Here is a 23,758-nt window from a genome sequence, read left to right on the forward strand (position 1 = left end):
ACTCACTACAACCCATGACACCAGACCTGCGGATAAGCCCAACCCTGTCGACAATGCAATTATTATGACACAGAATCCTGATTAAAGCGAGTAAGCACAAAGTAACAACAGGTTTGTAGGCCCAAACTTTCCCTCTGCTGTTACTCCCAGTCCGGCTCCCAATCGCTACCTGCGGTCCGCGCGGGACTTGCATTCTGTGCAACCTTTCAGGTGTTCCCCATCGACTCAATTATCTGCCTGCTGGGCCTCGATCGTAAGCTTTACAAGCCATTCAACACTTGCTCCGAAATCCCGGCCGGAGAACAACCCATTTGGTCAACGCTTTTGGTGTCGAAAGGATCGCCCGAAGAAGGGGCATTTGATTTTGGCTCCGTCATGCGTGCTCTCCAGATGCAGTACTTTTTCTGTCATATCTTCCCCATAAAGCCGGGCCTCCGGCTCCATAAATGGTCCAACCACGGCTATCACTCGCTAGTTTCCCGTGCCACTGACAAGTCCTAGCTAGATCCTATCCGCGGTGGTTTGTGTGTCCGGGAAACTTCACCCCAAATTCAGAGGCTAGCAGAAAAAAAATGCCAAACCATCTATTAAGTAATAGATGATACACATGTGTTACCATGCCTTGTTCGACATGATCCAAGTAAGGGCGGTTGTATCCACTTTTCTCAGTCCGAGAGACATAATTCCTTTTCACGTCCGATCCTGATCTATCCGTTATAGCAGATGACCTGAGAGTACAGCCGGCCATTCAATCGGCCGGGATAGTCTAGCAGGGTAAACTTATGTTGGTAAGTAAAAGGGTCAGCTAATATTGCTACCATAGATCTTGGGCCAGATGCCCTTGCCTACAGGGAAATAAGTATCCTATAGATTACAAGCGGATAGGGTCAATAGGTATTACTTCTACGGAGAATGGTTCAACGTTATCCTCTATTTGCTGTGGTTATAAACGGCACCGTGACCCACTCAGACTTTGGGCTCTGCCTTAAAGAAAAGGATTTCAACTAAACTGGCTACTTCGTAGCATTCTGCATATATTGCATCCGTATGCGTCGATAACATTAAACCGAGACTCACGGGCATGATGAACCGGTCAACTGTGCCAGAACTCACAAGCAGACTCAAATCCAAAGAGGTGCTTTAAAGTTGCATCATATGCCACACATACAGCGTGTTTAAGAGTTGATCTACCACGTATTTGCAATTGTTCACTCCTTTTTCTCCAGATATCGTTTAGCTCCTCTTTCCTACTCCCTCTATATCTGAGCCTCCTTCAACTTGACCTGAATGTTTTGTCTTCTCATTCAACATGACAATATCTCCTGCTTGTCCGGAACTCATGCCCGCCGAGGCACTCATCCAAATGTTATCCAACTGCTTGTCTTCTAACAATGCAGCGGCACTAGCCAGGACCAAGCGACGCCGGGCCGCCATCGGGAGAGAGCAACCAGATACCATCATCTGGGAGATTGGCCAGAAGACCATACCGATATTCAACAAGGTCATCGTGGTAAGTAAGCTGTTGCGAATTTCAGAATATATCTTCTAAGTTTGATCCAGTGAATTGCTAATTCTGCTGCTCAGGATCAGAGCCGCGAGGGTTTTGTTGGATGCTGTCGCCCAATATTAACTGACGGCTCCTCCTCCCACTTTTCAGAGCCTGAGTGGGAGAGTTAGAAAGTCACGGCTAAAGCAGCTTCCTTACCTTCTCCAGCTGCACGGCCTAGCGCCATCTGTGGAGAGATGGTATCGTGTTTAGGACACCCAGAAGCATCTTCACATGCTCGAGGCTTACCTTGACTTCGCAGACCGTGAGGATATTAGTCGTTCATCCCTGACTAAGACATCCAAGCCAGAGCATCTGTGATGTGAGCGATTCGACAGCGCTTCTACAGGGTCAAGCTGATGGCGCTCGCCACGAGCCATTACTACGCAACAAGACTGTTAGGCCCTGTTTCACCGGACGTCACAGTGGTTCATGACAGGCCGTTGGACCAATATACCGTCAATAAATCAGCAAGTTGACACAGGATGACTGGAAAGAGTGGAGACAATTTGAGGAAACGGTTTGGAGAGCCGGCAGTCAATATCCTTAGGCACTCTATTTTTCTTCCGTACGTCGACCCACCACGCCGCGAGGGGATCTTCAGAAACTTTACAGACTGATCTCCTCAAAATTGCCTCGGGCGACACGACCAACATCGGAATGCAGCACCACACGCCAATATCACGAGCGCAGCCGACAATGCGTTCAATGCAGGCCCAAACACATGACCTGATTGCTAAGGGCCCTCCTTCCTAAGAATCCATTGTTTTCAGTGTCATCATGCGAACAATACACATACATAGCTTTTTACACCATGTATTTCGGTGAAACACTCAGACTTTCTGTGGTATCAACTACCAAAAAGTATTTTACCGGGGCCTAATATCACCAAGGAAGACCGGATCAGCAATTGTCGGCTTGCCCTGAGTATCTGCCGCCCCCGCTCATAGATTACAAAGCAGACAGGAATGAGCTGGATATGATAGTGAGGTGTGCAAGGGAGTGCAGAACGGCTCCTTTTGATGAACTTAGTGTGGCTTATATCAGGGAGCCGGCTGTGGGATTGGCAGGATTGGCACCGAGCCAAGGCACTTGGCCATCCCAAAGGTACGATCGATTTTGGGAGGTCACGGACATTTCCGAGGTAACAGAATCAAGCAGTTCTGCATTCTGTATTGCATCGGGAGTTTAAAGTACACTTGACCGAGCGTAGCTGAGACAGTTGCAAACATGAGACCAGGCCTTGGATCCATGTAGGTAGCACTGAAACTGAGTGCACGAGTTGAGAGGCTAGCATATGGACTCGATTGCTACTCAAAGAGGCGCCAAAGAGCAGACAGGAAGTAATACAGAAAGACTTTTTTCCGCCTTAGCCTCAGAGCCCTACTGCCGGATAGATGACACTTGGCTGCCGGTATGATACTGAAGATATCAGTTCAGTAAGCTGTTCTTGAGGCCTCAATGATTAAAATGATACAGTGCCAAATCTCTCATTAGCATGTCAAACATGGCCTAGCTGACTAACTCGAATGTCTGTAATGGTACATAAGCAGCTAGCTGACCTTGAGTCTCCTCCACCACATTACGAAATTTTTCAGGGCAGTTTAAGGTGATGCCTTAACATCCAGGACATAACTCTGTAAGACAATAAATCTCAATTAATCGTTCCGTTACGGACTCATCAACACGGTATCGTTTGTAGGGATGGGTCAGCGAGCAAGAATGGCCTCGGTCTTGTGCTGGGCTGAAGCAGAGTGTCGCTCTCAAGGCGACGGATTGCCTTGCTTGCCAGGCTCCGGGTTAGGCGTGTTGTAGGACTCGGGCTTGTTTAACGTGACGGTATCCTTTGCGGTCTGGAAGAGAGTGAAGCATTCGTCTAGAACGTCGTCGACTGTCTGGTCCATCCCAACGATTCCGGTATCGAGGATTTCCTTCACGCTGTCAGAACCAGAAAATCACAAGCATAGGCCTTGAAAGAGAACTCACCCTGACATGGTTCTTAATCTTGTCAAATTCATTCATATCCTTGCGATACCTCTCTGGCAAACCGCTGTTGTGCATCAGAGCCAGGAGACCAGCCACAACTGTGTTGATCGCTGCGAGAATGGTAATAGGGGCATCTCTGGGATTTTCGTCGTCAAAGCTGGGGCTAGCAAGCCCAGAAGATCCCAGAGCGGTCAGTGAGGCACCGACCGCAATCTGCAGAGTTAGAAAGATCCAGTGTAGAGCATTCAGAATGGTGTAGCCGATCGAGTACTTGGAGCGTTGAGTCACGATGTCACGATACAGACCATCGGGAAGCCCCTTGGGTGGCCACAGACAACTCGTCGGATGTACGACCTGATGAGTTTCACCGTTGTCGTTAGGGCAAATGGCACCTAAGCCGTGGGCAACACGGGCCCATTCTGTGGGAGTCAGGAAACGGTGATGACCAGAAGAGTGCTGGGGCTCAGGAGCAGGAGAGTCGGCATCGGGACTTGGCTTTTCTTTGGAATTGTCACCAGCAGGAGGACCAGCAGTGCCTGCAGCCGGAGAGTTGCGGACAAAAATGCCAGGACCAGGAGTGGCAGGGCGAGGGTCAAGGGTAATAGGAGAGATAGCGAGGTCAATGATCTCGTCTTTGTTGGTAGCCATGGCAAACGAGTGATGAGTGATGGGATAGAGAAAGCAGAAGAGGTGTGGAGCGGTGGTTGGCAAAGAGTCAAGCTCAAGAGAGAGGAAGAGAGGCTGGTTGAGGTTGGAGTGGAAGCGGAAAAGCCTTTACTCAAATAAATGGCAATCGCAACACACATTTTCACGATGTTTGCAGTCTTATGACAATTGATAACGTGATACATTTTGAGCTCGGGAAAGAGCTGCCTATGAGCAACACTGGGAAAGACTTTACAATGAGCCTGAGGGAAGAGCATTCACAATTTCAAGGGGGAACAGGGGAAACACTCGTATTGTGGGGCATCGCGGCCAATCCGGGACTTCTGAACTCTATGCCTTTGATATCAACTTATGAGGCAAACCGATTGAGAGCCATTCTTACGGCGGACTGGTTCACAGTGGTTCATGTTGTGGTGCACTGGCGGTGACTTCAAGGGAGGACAAGATGAAAAGCATGAGCCCCTATATTATGGTGGGGCAGCCTAACTTGAGATCAGGTTAAGGCAAACTATGGGGTGTCCTCACCGCCCGGCAGAATACCAAAATTCCATCAACTGCGACAGTAGTCACAGCCAAAGCTGGGAACTCGCGACCTTCAGTCACCCATTGCACGAGCCGCAGAGCGCATGCGCCCGTTGATTATTGCTGCTTCCCTCTGTCGCAAGCCCTCGACACTGAGGACAGTGCGCTCGCTGCGGCTCCTGCACATATCACGCATACTCCGACAGCAGCCGTCACTAACGTTGCCGTCCTCGCACCCTGCACAGTCAATTTCGTGTGCCATGTCAAACGCCGAAACGATCCCCGATATCTATGCTGCGCCCGCCGAGGGCCAGCGTGTCAAGCACAATAATGTCGTCTACACGACGATCCGGGAGGGTATGGCCCACATCCTGGTCCCAGAGGAGTCCAAGACCAAGGACGGACAGACCGTACAGCAGGTCTTCTACAACCCGATCCAGCAGTTCAATCGCGATTTGACGGTGTTGGCGATTAAGGCCTACGGAAAAGAGCGCCTGGAGCAGAAGAAGGCCGCGTCGAAGTCGCGGGAGAGCAAATGGGGAGAGAAGAAGCGCAAGAGGAAGGAGGCCGCACAGACCGAACGCCCAGCCAAGTCGCCGAAGCTGGAGAATGTTGCCGCCGAGGGCGAAGACACAGAGATGAAGGACGTGACAGAACAACCAGCTGAGCAGGCAGCGGATCAACAAGCTGAGCGGTCGGCCGAAGCAGCTCAGCAGGAGGAGCAGGCGAGCGAACAAGCCACTGAAGGCACTGCTCAACCACCCGCCGATAAACCTAAGAAGGAACCACAACCGCAGTTCCGAATCCTCGATGCCCTGTCGGCCAGTGGGCTGCGCGCGCTGCGCTACGCGCAAGAAGTGCCGTTCGCCACGTCGGTGACGGCCAACGATCTGCTCAAGACGGCAGCCGAGGCAATTGAGCGCAACGTCATGCACAACGGGCTGGTTGGCAAGATCAGGATCACCGTAGACGATGCGATTGCGCACATGTACGAGGTCGTGGTCAAGGACCTGCGCAGGGTCCATCTGAGCGGTGGTAAGCCCGGACCCAGCGAGAAGTACGATGTAATCGACTTGGACCCCTATGGCTCGGCTGCTCCTTTCCTGGATGCCGCAGTCCAGGCGGTTCGTGACGATGGCGGCCTGCTGTGCATTACCTGCACGGACTCGGGTGTCTGGGCGTCCAACGGCTACCCGGAGAAATGTTACTCTCTGTACGGTGGCATCCCCGTCAAGGGATGGTACTCCCATGAGGTTGGCTTGCGGCTCATCCTGCACGCCATCGAGGCCGCTGCTAACAAGTACGGCCTGGCCATGGAGCCGCTGCTGTCACTGTCAGTCGACTTCTACTGCCGAGTGTTTGTGCGCATCCGCAAGTCCCCCGCGACAGTCAAGTTCGCTGGCGGCAAGACCATGATTCTTTACAGTTGTGGTGGCGGTTGCGGCTCGTGGACCACGCAACTGCTGATGAAGAACAAGCCGGCTCCCAACAAGAAGGGCACTGGCATCTTCTACAAGCATGGCTTTACCAAGGCCCCGACGACCGACTCCAAGTGTGAGCACTGCGGATCGACCATGCACCTGGCGGGCCCCATGTACGCCGGACGACTGCACTCGCAGGAGTTCATCAAGGCCGTGATTGCTGAAACAGAGGCAGCGGATCCCAAGATCTACGGTACCAAGGAGCGCATCCGCGGAGTGCTGCAGACCGCTCTTGAGGAGTACTTGCCGACTGCTGAGATGCAAGAGGAGGATAAGAAGCAAGAAGAGGCGGCCAAGAAGGACGAGAGCAGACGGATCGCCCGAACCGGGCTGACAGAGGCCCAGGCGGCCGCGTACGACCCGTACCCGTTCTACTTCCACCCGCAGCAGATCTCAGGCATTCTGCACTGCGCCAGCCCGTCTGAGGCGGCTATTCGGGGTGCTCTGTTGAGGATGGGCTATCGCGTTACGCGCAGTCATTGCAAAGCTGGTAGCATGAAGACGGACGCGCCGTGGTATATTATTTGGCACGTTTTCAGGGAGTGGGTCCGCCAGAAGGCGCCCATCAAGGTCGAGAATATCAAACCGGGCAGCGTTGCGTACCGGCTGTTGAGGCTTGGAGGGAACAAGGAGGTCCATGAGGACAAGACAGAGGAGTCGGGAAAGGATCAACAGGCAGCCAAGGCTGACGAGGCCAAGCCAGAAGAGGAAGATGACCAAGAGGACAAGCAGCAGCGCAAGGAGCTGCCTGAAGTCGTGTTTGACGAGCAGCTTGGGCGGTACAAGGAGACGGTGAAGTACCTGCGCTACCAGATGAACCCGCGGGAGAACTGGGGACCAATGAACCGGGCAAGGGGGAAATGAACTGTCTGGTTGGTTTGGTCTAAACAGTTGGTGGGTAGCACGAAGAGTGATGATGGCAAGGTGAGCGAACGTGAGCCGTGGGAGCCTGGTAGGTGATTATCTCATCATCTCTTGTGCTGGCTTGTCAATTTTGCTCTCAACAACGGTACATTTCCATCGTTCTCCTGTCGCCTGCACTGCCTCGGCCGAGCCCGTGACTCCACAAAAATTTTGGTGGGCATTTGCCTTGGCCGTGGGGTTGCTTGATAACGCAATCGAGCTCCTCCGCGTCCTCACCACTCACCTGCCAGCTCGCATCACTCAGATCGAGGGGTATCATCTTCAATCAACAATCCCAGCAATATTGCTGGTTCATCGAGAGTCTGTTTATTTGCACGAACAGGACACATCTTTTCTTAGATCTCAAAAATTTGACCCCCGTTTAATGCAGATTTTGTCCTTCAGTTCTCCTTGTGCATCTGTGCACTCTTGTGTTTCGTCAAGTCTCGCTGGGCTTGGTTTTCTCTAAGCTCATCTCATCATGTCCCGTCTCAGCAAGCTTGTATCACGCGCTTTCATGCGAAAGCGTTCCAAGCGCCAGCAGCAACCCTCACGAGCTGATCCGTCCTCTCCCGAGAGAGAGTCTAATGACGAGATGTTCATTTCTGTTGATGCGCCTCGATTTAGCACCTTCCATACTCCGAGCTCAATCGGCAATGGTCGGCTACCTTTGTCAACACCAAGTTTTGATGCCCTTGGGGCCATCAGCGAGAACGAAGTTGTCTGCATACTCCCTCCAGCAGCTGCGAAGTCCAGCTCAGAGCCTTACTACACTGTCTACACACTGACCGAATCCCCTGTCGATCATGCTTCTGGTGATGGGCCTAGCGCGAGGAAAGGCCCGTTTACACTGCAAGCTTTGCATGTTCCCGCCGATCAGGCCCCCGCGTACTCATCTCTGCTAGGACAGTACTTGCTCACCGGCGAAAAAGCCCAACGAGCGAGCCTGCTGAGCGACGATGTAGAAGTTGACGTGATTATCTCGACAAGGTCTGGGTTAGGGTTGGCAAGGGAATTTTACGAGAGCGTTTTGAAGGAGATCCTGGAGGCCTTGGGACGTCCCTTACTCGAAGACGAGGGTAAAGGAGGATCGAAGGGCCACCGAATAACAGTAACTAAGGACGGCAACACTATCAAGGAGTTTGCTCAAGGTCTGGGTAAAGCAGCGGCCGACTCGACTGTTAAGAACAAGCTAGTACTGCTGCTTAGCGGAGACGGTGGTGTCGTTGACATGCTGAACGGGCTAGAAACCTCCTGGCTGTCACAGCAGTCAGCGAAACAGGCAGGAGAACGAGAACAGATGACTCTATCTTCCCCGGCTGTCGCACTTCTGCCGCTGGGTACGGCTAATGCGCTGTTCCACTCGCTTCACAAGTCTTTGCACCAGCAGGCCGGATCCAATGGTCCATCCCCGCTTGTTCTGAGCCTGCGAACTCTCCTCTTCGGCGTCCCGGCCGCCTTGCCCACATTTCGCACCGAATTCTCTCCCGGCGCGCGGTTGGTCGCGGGCCCATCCGAACCCACACATGCACCGACCACGGCCGAGGATATGCACTCGTCGGCTGCCGGTACTGTGCAGGTAGGTCACCTGCTCGGGGCGATTGTGGCCTCGTACGGCTTCCACGCCAGCTTGGTCTGGGAGAGCGACACGCCGGCCTATCGCAAGCACGGAGACAAACGTTTCGGCATGGCAGCGGCCGAGCTGCTGCGCGAAGCCCATGGGTATGACGCCGTCGTTGATATCCGGCGACAGCAGCAGCTAGATACAGAGTCCATCCGACTGTACCATGGTGCTGTTGCAGATCACCGCTGCAGCTACGTCCTCACGACGCTTGTCTCCAACCTCGAGCGGACTTTTACAATATCGCCGCGCGGAAAACCCCTCGATGGGCAGCTCAGGCTGGTACACTTCGGGGACGTGGGTGGCGACAGGACGATGGAGATCATGCAGGCGGCATATCGCGAAGGGGAGCATATTGGAATGCAAGACGTGGGCTACGAGCCCCCAGCGGAGGATGGCACTCTCGAAGAGGTAACGGTGACAGTCAACGAGGACGACCCCCGCTGGCGAAAAGTTTGCGTTGATGGGACCATTGTAGAGCTCGAGCAGGGCGGTTGGATGCGAGTCCGTCGTGAGAAGGGGCAGTGGTTGAGGATATTGGTGGATAGGTGTGTTGCAGAGCAGACAGAAAAACTGCGGAATGCCATCGGGCCGTGATGCATGGCCATTGAATGTCGGGAAAATGTCACTTGGCCATGACAACGTGCAGCGAAGACGACAGGATGGAGACCTGGAGCACGGGATGTGGGCTAAAGGATGGATAGATGGCAGTCAGTCTACATACCTGCCTAGCTGGGACACTTATCATTGCTGCTAGCTATCCAGTCGGGGCAGCTCGACAATGCTTCAACCGTTGTTTCAAGAGCGAGCTTGACAAAGAGCCGATCGATAACGCAGCTTTGAGCGCTGCCAATGGTGATGACGACGCCTCCTCTTTGTTGGTCCCTTGCCACCACGGGTCTTGTTTCGAGATACGGATGTTTCTCAAGGTCTGGACTTTTGAGTTGCTTCCGTCTCAAGATGCCAGGCAAAGAACGATGCAGCGGCGGCTATTTTTGCGCACTCTGTGGAAACCCTCGGCAACACGTGATGGCCTGCTTGCGATCCGGAACTGCCGCGACCTACTATCCCAGACCTACCGTTCATGTGCTTTGGAAGTCTCCAACTGAAGGAAATCAACAAAGAGCCCCCCAGCTGGAGACACGTTTTGAAGCTAGAAGGAACCACTTGGATAAACCGGCTCTCTCTCGCTAACCCTCATGGAATACCCCAGGTCAACCAAGATCGCCATGAAGAGCCTTCTAAGCCATAACCATGTGCCTATTCACCCAGGTCATCTTCAGCTGCGGCCACGCAGCCGCGGACAAGCGGACGGGCTGGTGCCACAGGATGTGGAGCAAGAACCGCGACCACCACTCCAGCAACGGCTCGCTCTTCTACCTCTGCCCCGACGTCGTATGGGCGCAACCAGCCGTGCCCAAACCCAAACGTCTTCGCTGCGACGCCTGCCACGACGCATGGAAGCAGAGCGTAGACGCTTGGTGGGCTAGCTCTTGGGAGCGGATTGTCGTCGACTGGGAGGGGCTCGCGGACAGGCAGGTCGTTGACAAGCGCAAAGAGGTAGCGGATGCCAAGCGCTGGTATGTGTTGCATGTGATGATCGAGCTCACGGCGGCCAGCCCGCCTGATGAGCCGGTCAGCGTTGATGTGTATCGCGACTTTCAGCGGTGGATGGAGGGAGAGATCGAGTTCTCCAACGAAAAGATTGGAGATATGCTCGTCGAGGAGCAACAAAGAGAGCAAGAACAAGCGATGGTTCTAGATCTAGAGGAGCCCTTTGCGCTGGGTGCGGTTGTACCACCTTCCTAGCCGGTAGGCAGGGTTTGGGTGTAGGTAGCAGACAGGGTGGGGCTGGGGTACGGTAGGTAGCAGCAAAACGATGCATTCTGCGTGCAGCGGTGATCGAGCTTGGCCAGATGGCAATCGAGATTCCATGCCTGTCAATCGGCCCCGTCAAGCCTCGATGGCGTCGGGCGTGGGTGTGAGTCTGTGTGTCGCTAACACCACAAACACGGCAACGTTGACGACAGGATGGCCGGCAGGCGAATAGAAAAACGTCTGGCCGAGGAGCATAATTATCCGACCAGCCACAGCAGGGGCCGTTTACGTTGTAACGGTGCCTCTGATGCCGAAGCATGGTTCATCGAAACAACAACTTACCGGGAAAAAACATCATTGTCGGCGCCCACCCCCACAGCGGATGGTCGATCACCGGAGTCAACCGCCCAACCCGGAAGTTTCAAGCTGGCGTCTGCGTCAAGCGTGCGTCGCTTAAGGAGCACTGCGTGCGTAGTCCCCTCTCCACCCAGGCTCCGGCTCAAACAAGGTTACTTGACTTGCGCGTCTCCCAGCGCCGCCCTATGGTGGTTGACCTATACTCGGCCATCGGTAGAGTGGGCGGCCGAGGCAGCGGGGGCGCCGGTGAGAGCGTCAATTGTGGCGAGGGGTAGCGATGGCGGCGACAAGGTCGTAGTCGACCAATGGGCCAATTGCTTGACTATTGCTGGCCCTTAGATTGGAAAAATGAAAATCAATGTGCGGAATCAACACCGCGCTATTATCACAGCCGTTACCCGTTATTCCCATGTTGCAATGCGCATGAAGGAAGGGTTTGCGACGCCCGGCGCGAAGGGCATTTGATGGTTCCCGCCGATACATACTGCGATACTCCACGATGGTTATTGCCGCGACTACGGGTCCATCTCGATATTGCGGAATGCGGAGAGATGCTTGTCACAGCTCCGGATTGCGCGGCGATTGGAGGTCTTGATATTAAGGCGGCTTCATGTACCGGGTTCAAACCATGGGGAAAGTCTTGCATCGGCTCTCCCCGTCGGAAGGAGAGATGAGCTGTGATGGTTATAAAAGGCGGGCCACGACCAGTCTCAACTCCCGTGTCTCGTCTTTCTCTCCAGCGCGATCCACCAACACGAAGAGCGCCTTCTAGCTCCAAATCGAGTCCCAGACGTCAGCCGTCTTCACCACCATGCAGATCCTCAAGGCTGCTGCCGGCCTGGCTCTCCTGGCCGGCCTCGTCTCTGCCCATCCGGGACATGACGTCTCCAAAGAAGCGGCCGAGCGCCGCGAATTCCTCCAGACTGCCAAGCGTACTTCGCTGGCTCACTGCGCCGAGAAGCTCAAAGCTCGCGGCATCGAGGCTCGAAACCACGCTCGTCGTGAGGCTGCCATCCAGAAGGCTCGCGCTAAGCGTGGTCTGAACGGCGTCCTGGGCCGCCGCGCTATCGGCGATGTCCTGGCCAAAGATCACAACAAGACCGCCCTTGGCTACACCCCTAACACCGACCCGGCTACCCTGTTTGCCGGCTACCAGTCCTGCCTGTTGACCCCGGAGGTCACTGAGGGCCCTTACTGTAAGTTGCTCACGTTATCGAACGAATGTATGTTGCAGGGCTAACAAAAGCAGACGTCGCTGGCGAGTACGTCCGCCGCAACCTTGTTGAGCAGCAGCCTGGTGTTCCTCTGCTGCTCGATTACCAGGTCATCGACGTCAACACGTGCGAGCCGGTTCCCAATGTCTTCCTTGAAATGTGGCACTGCAACTCGACCGGTGTCTATGGCGGGGTCGTCGCCCAGGGCAACGGCAACAGCAATGACCAGAGCAACCTGAACGCCACCTGGCTGCGCGGCATCCAACCCACAGATGAGGACGGTGTCGCTCAGTTCGAGTCCATCTTCCCTGGCCACTACACCGGCCGCACGACCCACATCCACGTCATGGTGCACACTAACGCGACTCTGTTGTCCAACGGTACGCTCGGGGCCCACGTTCAGGGCAGCCACGTCGGCCAGACCTTCTTTGACCAGGCGCTCATCAACGCCGTCGAGGCCCTCGCTCCGTACAACACCAACCGCCAGCCACTGACCACCAACGCCCGGGACGGCATCATGGCCCAGGAGGCGGCCACCAACGGCGTCGACCCCGTCATGGAGTACACTCTGCTGGGCGACAAGCTGGAGGACGGTCTCTTCGCCTGGATTGCCTTCGGCATCGACAAGAACTATGTCCGCACCGTCACCCCGGCCGTCTACCTCACTGAGAACGGTGGCAAGCCCAACGAGAACGGCGGTCTTCCTGGTGTCCCCGGCGGCCCGGGCTTCCCTGGTGGGCCCTTTCCTACCGGGGGCTTTCCCGGTGGCCCGTTCCCGACTGGCTCCCCGTTCCCATTTCCGACGGGCGGCTTCCCTTGGGGTCCCTTCCGCCGTCGCAACAACCGCAACTAAGGGATGGCCCAGGGGTTGCGAGACCCGTGCAGGGTCAGTAAATGTTGACTTTTAAGGAGATTGAATGGTGGAAGTCACAAAATGTGGATGGATAAGTGTAATGTATGTATGCGTTTTGCCAGTTGGCTATGTATATAGGCTGTTGGGTGTATTTGTGTATGTTGTCTGGGTTTTTCGTGCCGTATGTGAGCATTGAGATGTGTTCAGCCTTATGGATGTCCTCGCGACGTCGCCAAACTCAGCCGCACACGTTAAAATGCGACGCATGGACGACCCAAGACTCGCCTCTTATTCACAGGTCAACCCTTCCCCCCCCCCCCCTCCCTCCCGGTGTCAACCAGAGCGATGCGTTGCGGGGGAGATTCTTGGCGGCCCAGGCAAGCGACTGGTGCCTGAAGGCAAGATGGGGCTCACCCATCGTGATATCGCGAAGTTTGCCCTCACTCAAGGGCAACTGGAAGTATTTAGTTATCTGTTTTGGTGTAAGAGGCGACCCCGACAAAAGACATTATTACGGAATCTAAGCATTACGAACTCGACCCTCCGAATTGACCCCATAACTTCAACACAATGGAGCGGCAAGGCCCTTTTTTCTCAGCCAGGTGCCCAACCGAAATCACCCTCGCAATCTTCACCAGCTGCCAGTCCCTGCGCGATGTGGCAGCCCTGATCATCACTAACCGGCACACGGCCGCCGTCTGGAACGAACACCAAGGACACATCATCCTTCACATCGGCCGACTCACAATCCCAGCCTTCGACCGCGCCCTCATGGCCGTAAGCTGACCTCTCCCTCGCCTCGACTTCCCCAAGAAACTAACCCCTTACCCCTTAAAAAAAAAAAGAACAGGCCCGAGCAATATCCATAGTTCTCTGGCACCAAATGCGCTGCAAGCTGCCTCCGCGTCTGCATATCCACGAACTAGACCCTTCCTACCAAAAGCCCAATCCGGCCGAACTCGCTCAAGTCCTTGATCTGCACCATCTAGCACGGTGTCTCGAGGTGCGCTACCGCGACCCGGAAATTATCCTACTTACCCTGCCGCACGATTACTCGCAGGATTTTCAGATCTGTGAGGATATCACGTCGGCGGGGGGCACGCAGCCGGAGGATTTGGGGAATCTAGAGGCGTGGAGGGAACGGTTCGATGGGGCGTTGTATACAGTCTTGTTAGGGAACGCGTATCTGGCGCGGTGATATAGAGAGCCCCTGGAAGTGATATGGTTTCGTTCATACGGTGAGGGAGGTGATATGCCGGATTATGGGGTCAAGCCGGAAAGGCATGGGAGGAAGTATGAGGAGGTGAAGAAAGGCGTAGAGGAGTTAGTGGGCTATGGCATGAATGAGTGGCTGAAGGAGAAAGGTGATCATAAACGGGCGGCAGAGAGGATTCTGAGCCATCCTGCTTGGTTGATGAGGGTTAATTTAGGACTGCAGGAGCCACTGTTTGGGGAGTTTGCGGATTGGTTTGTGAAGGTTACGTTAAAGGATGAGGCGCGGATTGAGAGGGCGATGAGGCCGAGAGATGGGTTGCCCAGGATAAACGCGAAGCTCTTCAATACGGGGCCGCAGACCTGGCCCGAGACGTCACCTTTGGGGGCATATTTCCGGAATGGAACACCTGAGCAGGGCCGGCTGCTGTTTGGTTCTGTGCTGAGGGCAATCCACATGATGCAAATTGTGTTGCTACACCTTGAGAAACCTGAGTGGGTAGGATGGTACGTCAATCAGCTTGAACGGGCAAAGAGAATACACGGGGACAATCCACGCCCGGCATTCCCTCCACGCAAGCTGCGCGCAACAACCATCATCGGCGCACGGGACTATGAGCCGTGTGAGGTATACATGGATGAAAAGCCATCGACGCGGTATCGGGTGCTAGCTGAGAATACTGGGTCGGAAATGCTTAGTGTGCAAGCCTTATTGCTGCGGATGAATGAGCACCGGTACTTCCTACCAGAACAGGAGGGAAAAGAGGTGTGGAGGGAAGAGGGGAAGAAGATCGATTCGTTTGATCCGACGTATACACTGTGGTATTTTATCTTGGCCAGGGAGATGGACGTACATCTTGTGGATGAGCCGGGGAAACAGATGGGGGCACATTGGGGACATGTTCAGAGAGTTGGGGATGCAAGGACCTAGCAAGGAGGAGAGGGACTGAGAATCGACAACACAGCAGCAGGACTACCAAGACGCAGAATGGCCGGATACATTGGATTATTCTGGGCTGCCACGAAGGGCACGTAGATGGTTAACTAAATATACCGCTATGGAAAAAATCCCGACTAACCAAACCTCTCTCAAGTACCTTTTTGACCGTCTATGTACCCTTGATGTATGATATGTCAACCTGTTCCAATACAGACTGTATGCATAGAACCGGGGACCCAAGCCAAACGGTGTCCTTGGCTGGCCCCTCTTAGTGTAAGTCCGGCCAGTCTACCTTGTAATCATGTACTCACCTGTTTACCTAATGCCTTTATGCACCTCCCCCAGCAGCTACAGCGGCCTCTCCATTCCTTTGAGCCTCTCTTCTCGCCTTCGCCCCGGCCTTCAATTTTTCCCACCGCTCGCGATACTTCTCGAGATTCAACTGCAGCTTCAAATTATCCTTCTCCAACGACTCCATCCTCTTCGCCATCTCAGCAAGCTGCTCCTCCAGCTCCCTATTCCTCTTCCTCAGCGAGGCGACCTCCTCTCCCCCTGCCCCTCCTCCCCCCCCAGCCCCAGGAGAGGTCAACGACGTCGGCGACCCAGGCCGATGCAACCTTAGACTCTGCGCCAGCGCTAGATGCGAGCTCTGCGAATTCAGCTCAAACGCATGCAGCCGTTTGCTCACTTTATCCAACACATCCTTGAGCGAAGCATTCTCCAGATGCAGTTCCTCGATGATATTTCTCAATTCCTTTTCCGACCGTGACTTGTTGGCAGCAGAATAACCCCGCTTGCGATGCGACGCGGGCGACACCGACCTCGGCGGCTGCGATTCGCGCGCGTCGACGAAGTCGTCTTCGTCTTCCTCGTCCTCTTCCTCGAAGAAGGGGTTCGTGCTGCCGGCTGTGGAAGGTGTCCCGCCGCGTAAGGCAGCCAGACGGCGTTTCTCTTTGTGCTCGTGGTTTAAAATGCTGGCGTAGGAGGCGGTGTGGCCGCTGGGGGGCACGACGTAGAAGGACTCGTTGGGGTTGTGGCCGTCGCGGTCGAGGGAGCGGAGGGTGGCGCGGGAGTAGATCTTGGAGAGGTCGGGCTCGGTTAGGTTGTTTGGTGTACTAGGTGAGGGCTTTTGGCGGTGTTTCTTGGATGGGGAGGGGGTCTCGGATGGGGCAGGGCTTGTTGTGATTGTCGAGGGGGCGGGCTCTTCGGAAAGGAGTGGTAGGCCGGCGAAGGCCAGGGGAGCGGATAGCTTATGGATTAGGCTCCCGAAAGTGTTGTAGAACCGTGTAAAACCGTCTTCGCTTGTAGGCGGGGGATTGGTGTCCTCCGGCTTGGAGGATTCGGCGACGGTATCTTCCTTGATAGCCGGAGGGACCCAGCTAGGTCGGCGTTGATCAGGATCGGAAAGCTTAGGCTTGGAGGCGGCAGTTTGTTTGCGAGGATGGACCTCGAGGCTGCCGGGTGCTTGGTCGTTCGTGATGCTAGGAGTCAGAGGCTGGGGTGTGTAACGGGCACGTATGCCACGAGCAGAGGCGAGGTTGTTTGCGATGGACGAAGTGAGGTTGCGCCCGGGATACCGCTGGTGCGACAGCGTGGGCAGCGGCTTCGGAGCCATATGCTTCAGGGAATCTTTCGGAGGCGATGCATCTTTAGGAGGCTCTGTCTCCTGCTCGGCCTGCTCGACCTTCTCATCCTCATCTTGAGCAGCAACGTCGGCATCAGAGGCAGGTTTAGCTGGTCGGCTGAGAGGAAGCTTGAGCAGCTCGGCGAGTCGGCGGTGATGCTGCTCGAGCAGCCTCAGAGTGCGCAGAGCCTCAATGCTGGAGGTCGTCTTGGAGGCATTGGCAAACTCCCCAGCAGCCTGGGCATGCTCGGCGATCGCGACGGTGGTGTCGGCGGTCTGCGTGGCGACCGCAGCGGCGCGGGCGTGATCGTGTGCCTTCAGAGGTCGAGCTGTCAGTTTGGAGAGATCAGATAAAGCGTTAGGCGGCAGCGCGTACCCTAGTTAACGGTGACGACTCCATGAGGAGCGCTGGAAAAGGAAGCGCAACAGCGTGGGGGCCGGCGAGGTTGGGGGATGCAAGGTGCAAGCCGTAACCGTTTGCATGATGCAAATCGGATCTGTCGTTGACGAGCAGCCGTTGGGGCCTGGGCCTTCCAAATGGCGGGGGGGCTGCCGTCATCATAGGGCTGCCAATACGCTTCCGCGTCACTAGCGAGTCTTGGCGCGAAGTCTTATCTTATCGGGTTTCTTGTATATGTGGGGCTGTGGAACTACTGTTGGGGGCCTTGGATCTTTAGCCGTTGCATCATGGCTGCCGTGAAAGAGACCCTTCATCCAGCTCCAAGTCAGTTCCACCTCGTAGAAACCCCCCCCCCCCTTCGCCTGCGATGAAACACCAACGAGCCGTCACACCCTGACCCCTCTCTTTTGTCTGAATCACAACTTCGCGCTTACAACCTTTTTTTGACCCTCGAAAGCATCAAGCTCCCGGCGAGATACACTAAGCGCTGCGCGGCTGGCGCAACCATGGCGATGACATAGCCCTGCGTCTCACTCCAAAGTCTCAGTCTGTCTCTCTCCGGAACCCCCGGCCCAGCCGGCCAGCACCCCAGTATCCAGGGTTTCTGACCCTCTGACCACATCACGGCGACGCCACGATTGCGCTAGAACAATGGACAGTCCCAGCAGGCTTGGTAAGCTGCTGTCTAACACGATATCGACAAAGCGGCGGCGCTCCAAGACGCCGATGGGTGAGGGCCGCAACACCAACAGCGATGCCGGCAGTGTGGGCGACAGATCGCACCGGGCTAGCATCGGGTCGCGCATAGCCGGCAGCGACTCCAACTCTGCGCGCAGCCTGCCGCTCCATGGCGACGAGGCCTCGGGCTCGGACTATGAAGCGTGAGTTCAGCGCCCATGCCCATTTCTTTTTTTTTTTTTGTGTGTGTGTGTGTGTGTGACTGTTCGCTTTTATAAGTCAAAAAATACGGCGCTGGAAATGAACGAGAGTCTTGGCGATACGCGTACTGTATGACGCTAAAGCCGTAGCGGACAGCCTGACCTGGTTGGCCCACTTCGATCTTGGTGCCTTGGCTGGTCTTGGCTGCCTGCGCCTCCCCGATGTGGATGAGGTTGCGACAAGTGTTGGCCGTCATCATCATCGAGAAGCTCGTTCTAACCTTCACGTGCTGCACTTTCTCCCCTTTCATCCCTCCCCCCCCCCTCGTCGCTCATCTCCCAGCCGTCCATGCGCTTGTTTCTCATTCCCTAAAAAAAAATCTATCATTTTTTCCCCTTTGTATTTTCTACTTTCTGACGCTCGCTATCCGTATCTTCAGCGCCCAGCGCCGACCCACTGCCATCTCGGCTCTCCCCTCGTCGTCTCCCCTAGCGTCAGCGCCCCAAGCGACTCAGGCAGCGCAGTCGCCGAATCCCGATTCTGCGGCTTCAGACCCGATTCAGCAGCTTTCCAGATTCCCATCCATCCCTGACGGACCCGAGATTCTCTCCGTGCCGGCCGTCGATCGCAGCCGTACTACGGTTGGCTCCCCTCGCCTAGAGATCAAGCGTTCATCCTCGAGCTCCCGCTTGCGTGACGTGTTTCGGCCCAAGAAGGAGCCAAAAGACGCTAAAGAAACGCTAGAGAGCAAGCCCGAAACCCCAAGACCGCTATCCGTTCGAACAAATTTCGAACCGCCCAAGCAGCCCAACCTATCCCCGCTCGATCCCCCTACCCCGCTGATCGTCAACACACCTCCGACTCCGACCGAATCGAAGCATCCGGACAGAGTCTTTGACAGCCTTTCAAGGCCCGCGAATGTCTTGCTGATCGGGGGTGGGAGCATGAGCAGCACCACACGACGGAGGGCCGGCTCGAATGCCGGTCCCAGCAAGCTGTCCAACATCACCCCCGCCCCACCAACGCCTACCCCTGACAATCATACCCAAGCAAATAATAATATTATTAACAACCCCCCGGCCACGCCTGCGAACCCGGCCGCCAACTTCTTCTCGTCCATGTTCACTGCCGTCCAGAACACGGCCAACTCTCTCAGTACTACCCTCGCACAAAACAAGGTCAAGGGGTCGCAGCCGCAGGCCAAGGACCAGGTCGACGCGAAGAACGTCGACGCCAACGAGGTCCAGCCATCGGTTACCCCTGGGCCTTCCTCCGAGTCCAAGGAGCCTGCCGTCAAGACCCTCGGCTTGGGCGATTTAAGCTTGAGTCACCTCGGCATCGTGGACCCCCCGAGTGCCACCTCCCCGAGCCCTCTTGCGACTCGGTTCATCCAGCCCGAAAGCCGCGCACGGTCCGACTCGGCCCCGGCCGAGCCTCACTCCGCCATCATGGAGACGTCCGGAGATAACCATGCCTCACGGCCTCTGTCGCTGAACGAGTCAGCCGACGGGTTTCGCACGCCCCCAACTGCCAGCGTGCACGATGGCAAGTCGGGTATCCATCGCAGCGGCAGCAATCGCAGCGCCCACGGGCATCGTGGCCGAAGGCGCGGCAACAGCAATGCCACGCACGTCACGACGGGCACTACGATCGGTGCTGCTATCACAGCCGCCACGTCGTCCCTTGCTAACCCGGCTGCTACTCCAGGTCCTAGACTTACTGGGTTTGCGGTGGCCAACAAGAAGCGCAACCGCGAGTTCCATAACCTGTTCAAGAGCGTCCCTGATGACGATTATCTGATTGACGACTACAGCTGCGCCCTGCAGCGTGAGATCCTTGCCCACGGACGCCTGTACATCTCGGAAGGCCACCTGTGCTTCAGCAGCAATATCCTTGGTTGGGTGACCACCCTGGTCCTTAGCTTCGATGAAATTGTCGCCGTCGAGAAGCGCAGCACCGCACTTGTGTTCAAGAACGGTCTCGAAATTTCGACGCTCCACTCAAAGCACATCTTCGCCTCCTTTGCCAGTCGCGATACCACTTACGACCTGATCATCAAGATCTGGAAACTGGGCCATCCCCATCTGCAGAGCTCCCTTAATGGCGTTCGTCTTGCCGAGCCGGGCGGCGACCGCACCGAGAAAATCATGGATGCCGAGTCGACTTCGGCGCCTGGCAGCCATGAGAGCGCCTCTGGCTCGGACGACGAGAGCGCCGAAGAGGATGATGATGTGTATGATGAAGATGAGGAAGACGAGGGTGCCAGTCCGGCCGCTGCCGCCGTGTCGGACGGGGCTGCCGGCCAGGACGCAGACAAGGGCACCCGCAAGGTATCTGGTCAACTGCCTACTCCCGCAGAAAAGGCGGACGACACCCCTGCCAGTGCTGGAGGTGCCAACAGCGGCAGCGGCAGTGCTAGCAGCGGCGACTTCCCCGGCCCAGCGGCCCACGCCCCAACCGACTGCGGCGACTCAGCCACCCACTATGAGAAGGTGCTTGCCGATGAGACCATCCCAGCGCCGCTGGGAAAGGTCTTTTCGCTGCTGTTTGGCGCCGAGTCGGCCAACTGGATGGGTCGGTGGTTGACGACCGAGCAGAAGTGCACCGACCTGCAGATGGACGACAAGCGTGGGCTGTCGGAGGAGGTCAAGTCGCGGACGTACTCCTACATCAAGCCGCTGAACGGATCCATCGGTCCCAAGCAAACCAAGTGCATTGTTACGGAGCAGATTGATGCGATTAACTTTGAGAAAGCGGTCACCATTTCCGTTAGCACGCAGAACCCGGATGTGCCCAGTGGGAACATCTTCGTCGTCAAAACGAAGTACTGCCTTAGCTGGGGCGAAAACAATGGCACGCGTGTGCAGGTCAACTGCGCGATTGAGTGGTCCGGCAAGAGCTGGCTGAAGGGTAAGTCTTTCTGGTGCTTGTCCCCCCTTTTACCCTAACCCTATGCTAACCCTAACCCTACAGGTGCCATCGAGCGCGGCGCCAACGAAGGTCAGACCCAGTACTGCAAGGACTTGTTTGCCGCCCTGCGCGCCGCCGTCTCCTCCCGCTCACGCGCCGGCACCATGACGAATGGTCGGCCCGGCGGCAAGAAGCGTGGCGGCGCCGGAGGGCGCAAGAACAAGCCTGCGCCTAACGCCCTCCCCTCCGAGGCCGACTCGGCAACCGCAAAGAAACAGCCCTCCTGGGGCCCGCTCGAGCCCATCCGTCCTTTTGTTTCTCCAATTGCCGATGCTGTCAAGCCCATTCTCACCGGTAATGTTGTGTATGGTCTCCTAGTCGGGTTATTGGTTGCCTCCTGGTTCGGCTTTGGCACACTCCGCAGCAATACCCCCTCCGGCCCGCCCGGCGCGTACGACCCTGCTGCTGCGGCAGTGTACCTGTATCACCACTACCCTAACTATGCCCAGCGCGTCGCGGCGTACGATGAAATGTGGCGGAGGGAAGAGAGTGAATTGTGGGAGTGGATTGAGGAACGCGTGGGGTTGCCGGAACGGTTGGGGGGCGAGGGGCCGTTGAATGTTGGGTTGGGGTCCATGGAGGCGAGGAGTGTGGAGGAAAGGATAAGGGAGGAGAGGATGGATGAAAGGCAGTTGAGGGAGGCGATTAGGGTTACGGAGGAGAGATTAGGGGTGTTGAAGGGGGTTGTGGAAAGGCGAGCGGGGAAGAGGTAAGTCTGAAGGATTGTGTTGGGGTGATGGAGATGTTTAGTCTGACAGGGTGACGATTTACAGTGGCTCATTTCCTGTATGGGCAATGTGATCGTTCAGGGGATCCAATTGTGTTCTTGGTTTGGGTAAATGGGGCATGTTCGTTGTGGACTCTTGGTTCTGTTTGAGCCGTGTTGGCTGCTCTCGTTTTGTGCTTTGTCATCATCATCATCATCATCATCATCATCATCATCATCATCATCATCATCGGCTGGTTGGCGACTGGGAGTCTTTTTTTTTTTGTTTGTTTGTTTGTCTGTTTGTTTGTTTGTTTGTTTTCTTTTATTATGTGCTACTTTCTTGGTTGGTTTTGCTTAGGCTGGAGACTTTTCACTATGTACACGGAGAGAGCATTGCTGTGCTGAGGGGTTGATTTGTGATTCGCATTGAGTAGCATATACCTATTATAGATGCATTAAGGAGAGCAGGTCTCTGGTTTAGGCTCTGCCTCGTTTATATCACAGCTACCTTTCCTTTCGTTAATGAGAGGTTTGGCCATTTTCAGAAATTTGCCGCCTGCTGCACCATCTGCTAAATCCTCCCCAGAATTATTAAACCATTGCCCTGAAAACCACTAACCACTGAAAAGTCAGAAATAAAGAGTTTTCCTATATCCCTCAATCCGCAGATTTTGCCCCCCAAACCACATCCTCTTTAATTGTAACGACATTTGCGGTACAACGATACCACTCACGTACGACAACCCGGACGCTGCGATGATCCTAAAAGATCTCAGGGCTGACTTGACATCTACAAGAGTTAGTAAACTCAAGAGCTAGAAGCTGATAGGCGTGTGAGGTGATTGTCGGCTAGAAAGCTAGGAAGAAAGGAAGGCTCAATCCAACTAGAACCATTAGTTTCAAAGAGTTAAGGTGACTATAACGCTGGAATCTTGTGGGCACACTGTGTAGAATCTGATATTTCCGGGTGGCTTTTTTATATGTTTCTGCGGTGGAAAAGCCGATTACAGCTGGCCATCTCTGATGGTAGTCTGTCGGCTAATTGTCAGTCAAACTTATGTTGCGCACTCCAACTGCCCTTGCCTATACCACTGTCACGTTTATCATGCCAATCTGGCCCTCCTCCCCCAATTTTTTTCGTCGTAATTACCACCATTCATGAGCATCTTCTCCATTTGCAGCATCCTTTTCTGCATGAGCGCTGCACCCTTTAACTCTATCCTTATTGGAGGCTTGGTCGTTGCGTTTAGTACGACAGTTATGTCATCATCCTCAATACCCTTATCCCCAGTACTCTCCTCTTCAAATTCATCAACGAGTCTTATAGTATCGCACCCAGAATCATCGCCAACCTCTTTCCTAATATCTCTTCCCCCGGACTTATCAGCTTCTTCACCCTTGCTATCGTCCGTAGAATCGTCATCCGCTTCTTGATGATCAATTTCCCCCAAGTCTCTGGCTGGAAAAACATTCTGGTCAAAGTACTCATACCAGACCGTTCTAAATCCTCGCCTTAGGTCCTTTCGTCTCTCCCAGCTATGACAGTGGCAATTATCCTGAAACACGGCTATGGATACCGAGTTCTTGTCATCTTGTGGCTGCCCCATCTCTGATAAATCATTTGGGTTCGTCATCCGCACATGGATGAAAAAGTACGCTTCTCTAAAAACCCTTGCTCGTTCCACCGTTACCTTAATGGTGATTCCCTCGTCGACAGAGATTGTAGCTGTTTCTTTCCAAGGGTAATCACATGGGAGTCCCCGAGAAATATTGGAGAATTCATGTATATCAGGACACACTCCATCAGCATGTTTCAAGATGCACCATGGCTTGATCCTTCTGTGCTCGTCTAAGACAATTGGCTTATCTTGCACAGGTTCAACACCGCCCGTATACTGAATTCCAAAATTAAGCAGTGCTGTGCCGGTGTGTTTGGAACAGTTGGCATCTGTCAGCCCCACGACGTTGAGGTTGATCTGTGCCATACCTGAAATCATAATTTGCACTAAGAAATCGCTCATCCACCTCCAGGAACTATTGGGCGGAATCGGCAGCTT

General features: G+C 55.0%; 9 protein-coding genes across 9 annotated transcripts; 7 read left to right on the forward strand and 2 right to left on the reverse strand.

Annotated features, from left to right (window-relative positions):
- Positions 1–1,309: 1,309 nt before the first annotated feature.
- CTHT_0038280 (uncharacterized protein) lies at positions 1,310–1,677 on the forward strand (the record flags this gene model as incomplete). The annotated part of the gene is made up of 2 exons (XM_006694185.1): positions 1,310–1,510; positions 1,585–1,677. The coding sequence occupies 2 exons, from the start codon at positions 1,310–1,312 to the stop codon at positions 1,675–1,677; spliced, it is 294 nt and encodes a 97-aa protein (XP_006694248.1).
- A 1,632-nt stretch (positions 1,678–3,309) lies between these two features.
- Positions 3,310–4,180, reverse strand: CTHT_0038290 (uncharacterized protein; the record flags this gene model as incomplete). The annotated part of the gene is made up of 2 exons (XM_006694186.1): positions 3,310–3,477; positions 3,533–4,180. 2 exons carry the CDS (start codon positions 4,178–4,180, stop codon positions 3,310–3,312), a joined length of 816 nt encoding a protein of 271 aa, XP_006694249.1.
- An 800-nt stretch (positions 4,181–4,980) lies between these two features.
- CTHT_0038300 (N,N-dimethylguanosine tRNA methyltransferase-like protein) lies at positions 4,981–7,065 on the forward strand (the record flags this gene model as incomplete). The annotated part of the gene is made up of 1 exon (XM_006694187.1): positions 4,981–7,065. One exon carries the CDS (start codon positions 4,981–4,983, stop codon positions 7,063–7,065), a length of 2,085 nt encoding a protein of 694 aa, XP_006694250.1.
- A 520-nt stretch (positions 7,066–7,585) lies between these two features.
- On the forward strand, positions 7,586–9,322 carry CTHT_0038310 (uncharacterized protein; the record flags this gene model as incomplete). Its single annotated transcript, XM_006694188.1, has 1 exon — positions 7,586–9,322. One exon carries the CDS (start codon positions 7,586–7,588, stop codon positions 9,320–9,322), a length of 1,737 nt encoding a protein of 578 aa, XP_006694251.1.
- Positions 9,323–9,979: 657 nt separating this feature from the next.
- Positions 9,980–10,534, forward strand: CTHT_0038320 (uncharacterized protein; the record flags this gene model as incomplete). Its single annotated transcript, XM_006694189.1, has 1 exon — positions 9,980–10,534. One exon carries the CDS (start codon positions 9,980–9,982, stop codon positions 10,532–10,534), a length of 555 nt encoding a protein of 184 aa, XP_006694252.1.
- Positions 10,535–11,711: 1,177 nt separating this feature from the next.
- On the forward strand, positions 11,712–12,967 carry CTHT_0038330 (oxidoreductase-like protein; the record flags this gene model as incomplete). The annotated part of the gene is made up of 2 exons (XM_006694190.1): positions 11,712–12,096; positions 12,150–12,967. The coding sequence occupies 2 exons, from the start codon at positions 11,712–11,714 to the stop codon at positions 12,965–12,967; spliced, it is 1,203 nt and encodes a 400-aa protein (XP_006694253.1).
- Positions 12,968–13,537: 570 nt separating this feature from the next.
- On the forward strand, positions 13,538–15,110 carry CTHT_0038340 (uncharacterized protein; the record flags this gene model as incomplete). The annotated part of the gene is made up of 3 exons (XM_006694191.1): positions 13,538–13,744; positions 13,818–14,110; positions 14,171–15,110. The coding sequence occupies 3 exons, from the start codon at positions 13,538–13,540 to the stop codon at positions 15,108–15,110; spliced, it is 1,440 nt and encodes a 479-aa protein (XP_006694254.1).
- Positions 15,111–15,447: 337 nt separating this feature from the next.
- CTHT_0038350 (uncharacterized protein) lies at positions 15,448–17,302 on the reverse strand (the record flags this gene model as incomplete). Its single annotated transcript, XM_006694192.1, has 2 exons — positions 15,448–17,058; positions 17,120–17,302. The coding sequence occupies 2 exons, from the start codon at positions 17,300–17,302 to the stop codon at positions 15,448–15,450; spliced, it is 1,794 nt and encodes a 597-aa protein (XP_006694255.1).
- Positions 17,303–17,794: 492 nt separating this feature from the next.
- Positions 17,795–21,705, forward strand: CTHT_0038360 (uncharacterized protein; the record flags this gene model as incomplete). Its single annotated transcript, XM_006694193.1, has 3 exons — positions 17,795–18,024; positions 18,462–20,932; positions 20,996–21,705. 3 exons carry the CDS (start codon positions 17,795–17,797, stop codon positions 21,703–21,705), a joined length of 3,411 nt encoding a protein of 1,136 aa, XP_006694256.1.
- Between the last annotated feature and the right edge of the window lie 2,053 nt (positions 21,706–23,758).

The sequence above is a fragment of the Thermochaetoides thermophila genome (assembly GCF_000221225.1).
Source record: "Thermochaetoides thermophila DSM 1495 unplaced genomic scaffold scf7180000011816, whole genome shotgun sequence".
Taxonomy (NCBI): Eukaryota; Fungi; Ascomycota; class Sordariomycetes; order Sordariales; family Chaetomiaceae; genus Thermochaetoides; species Thermochaetoides thermophila.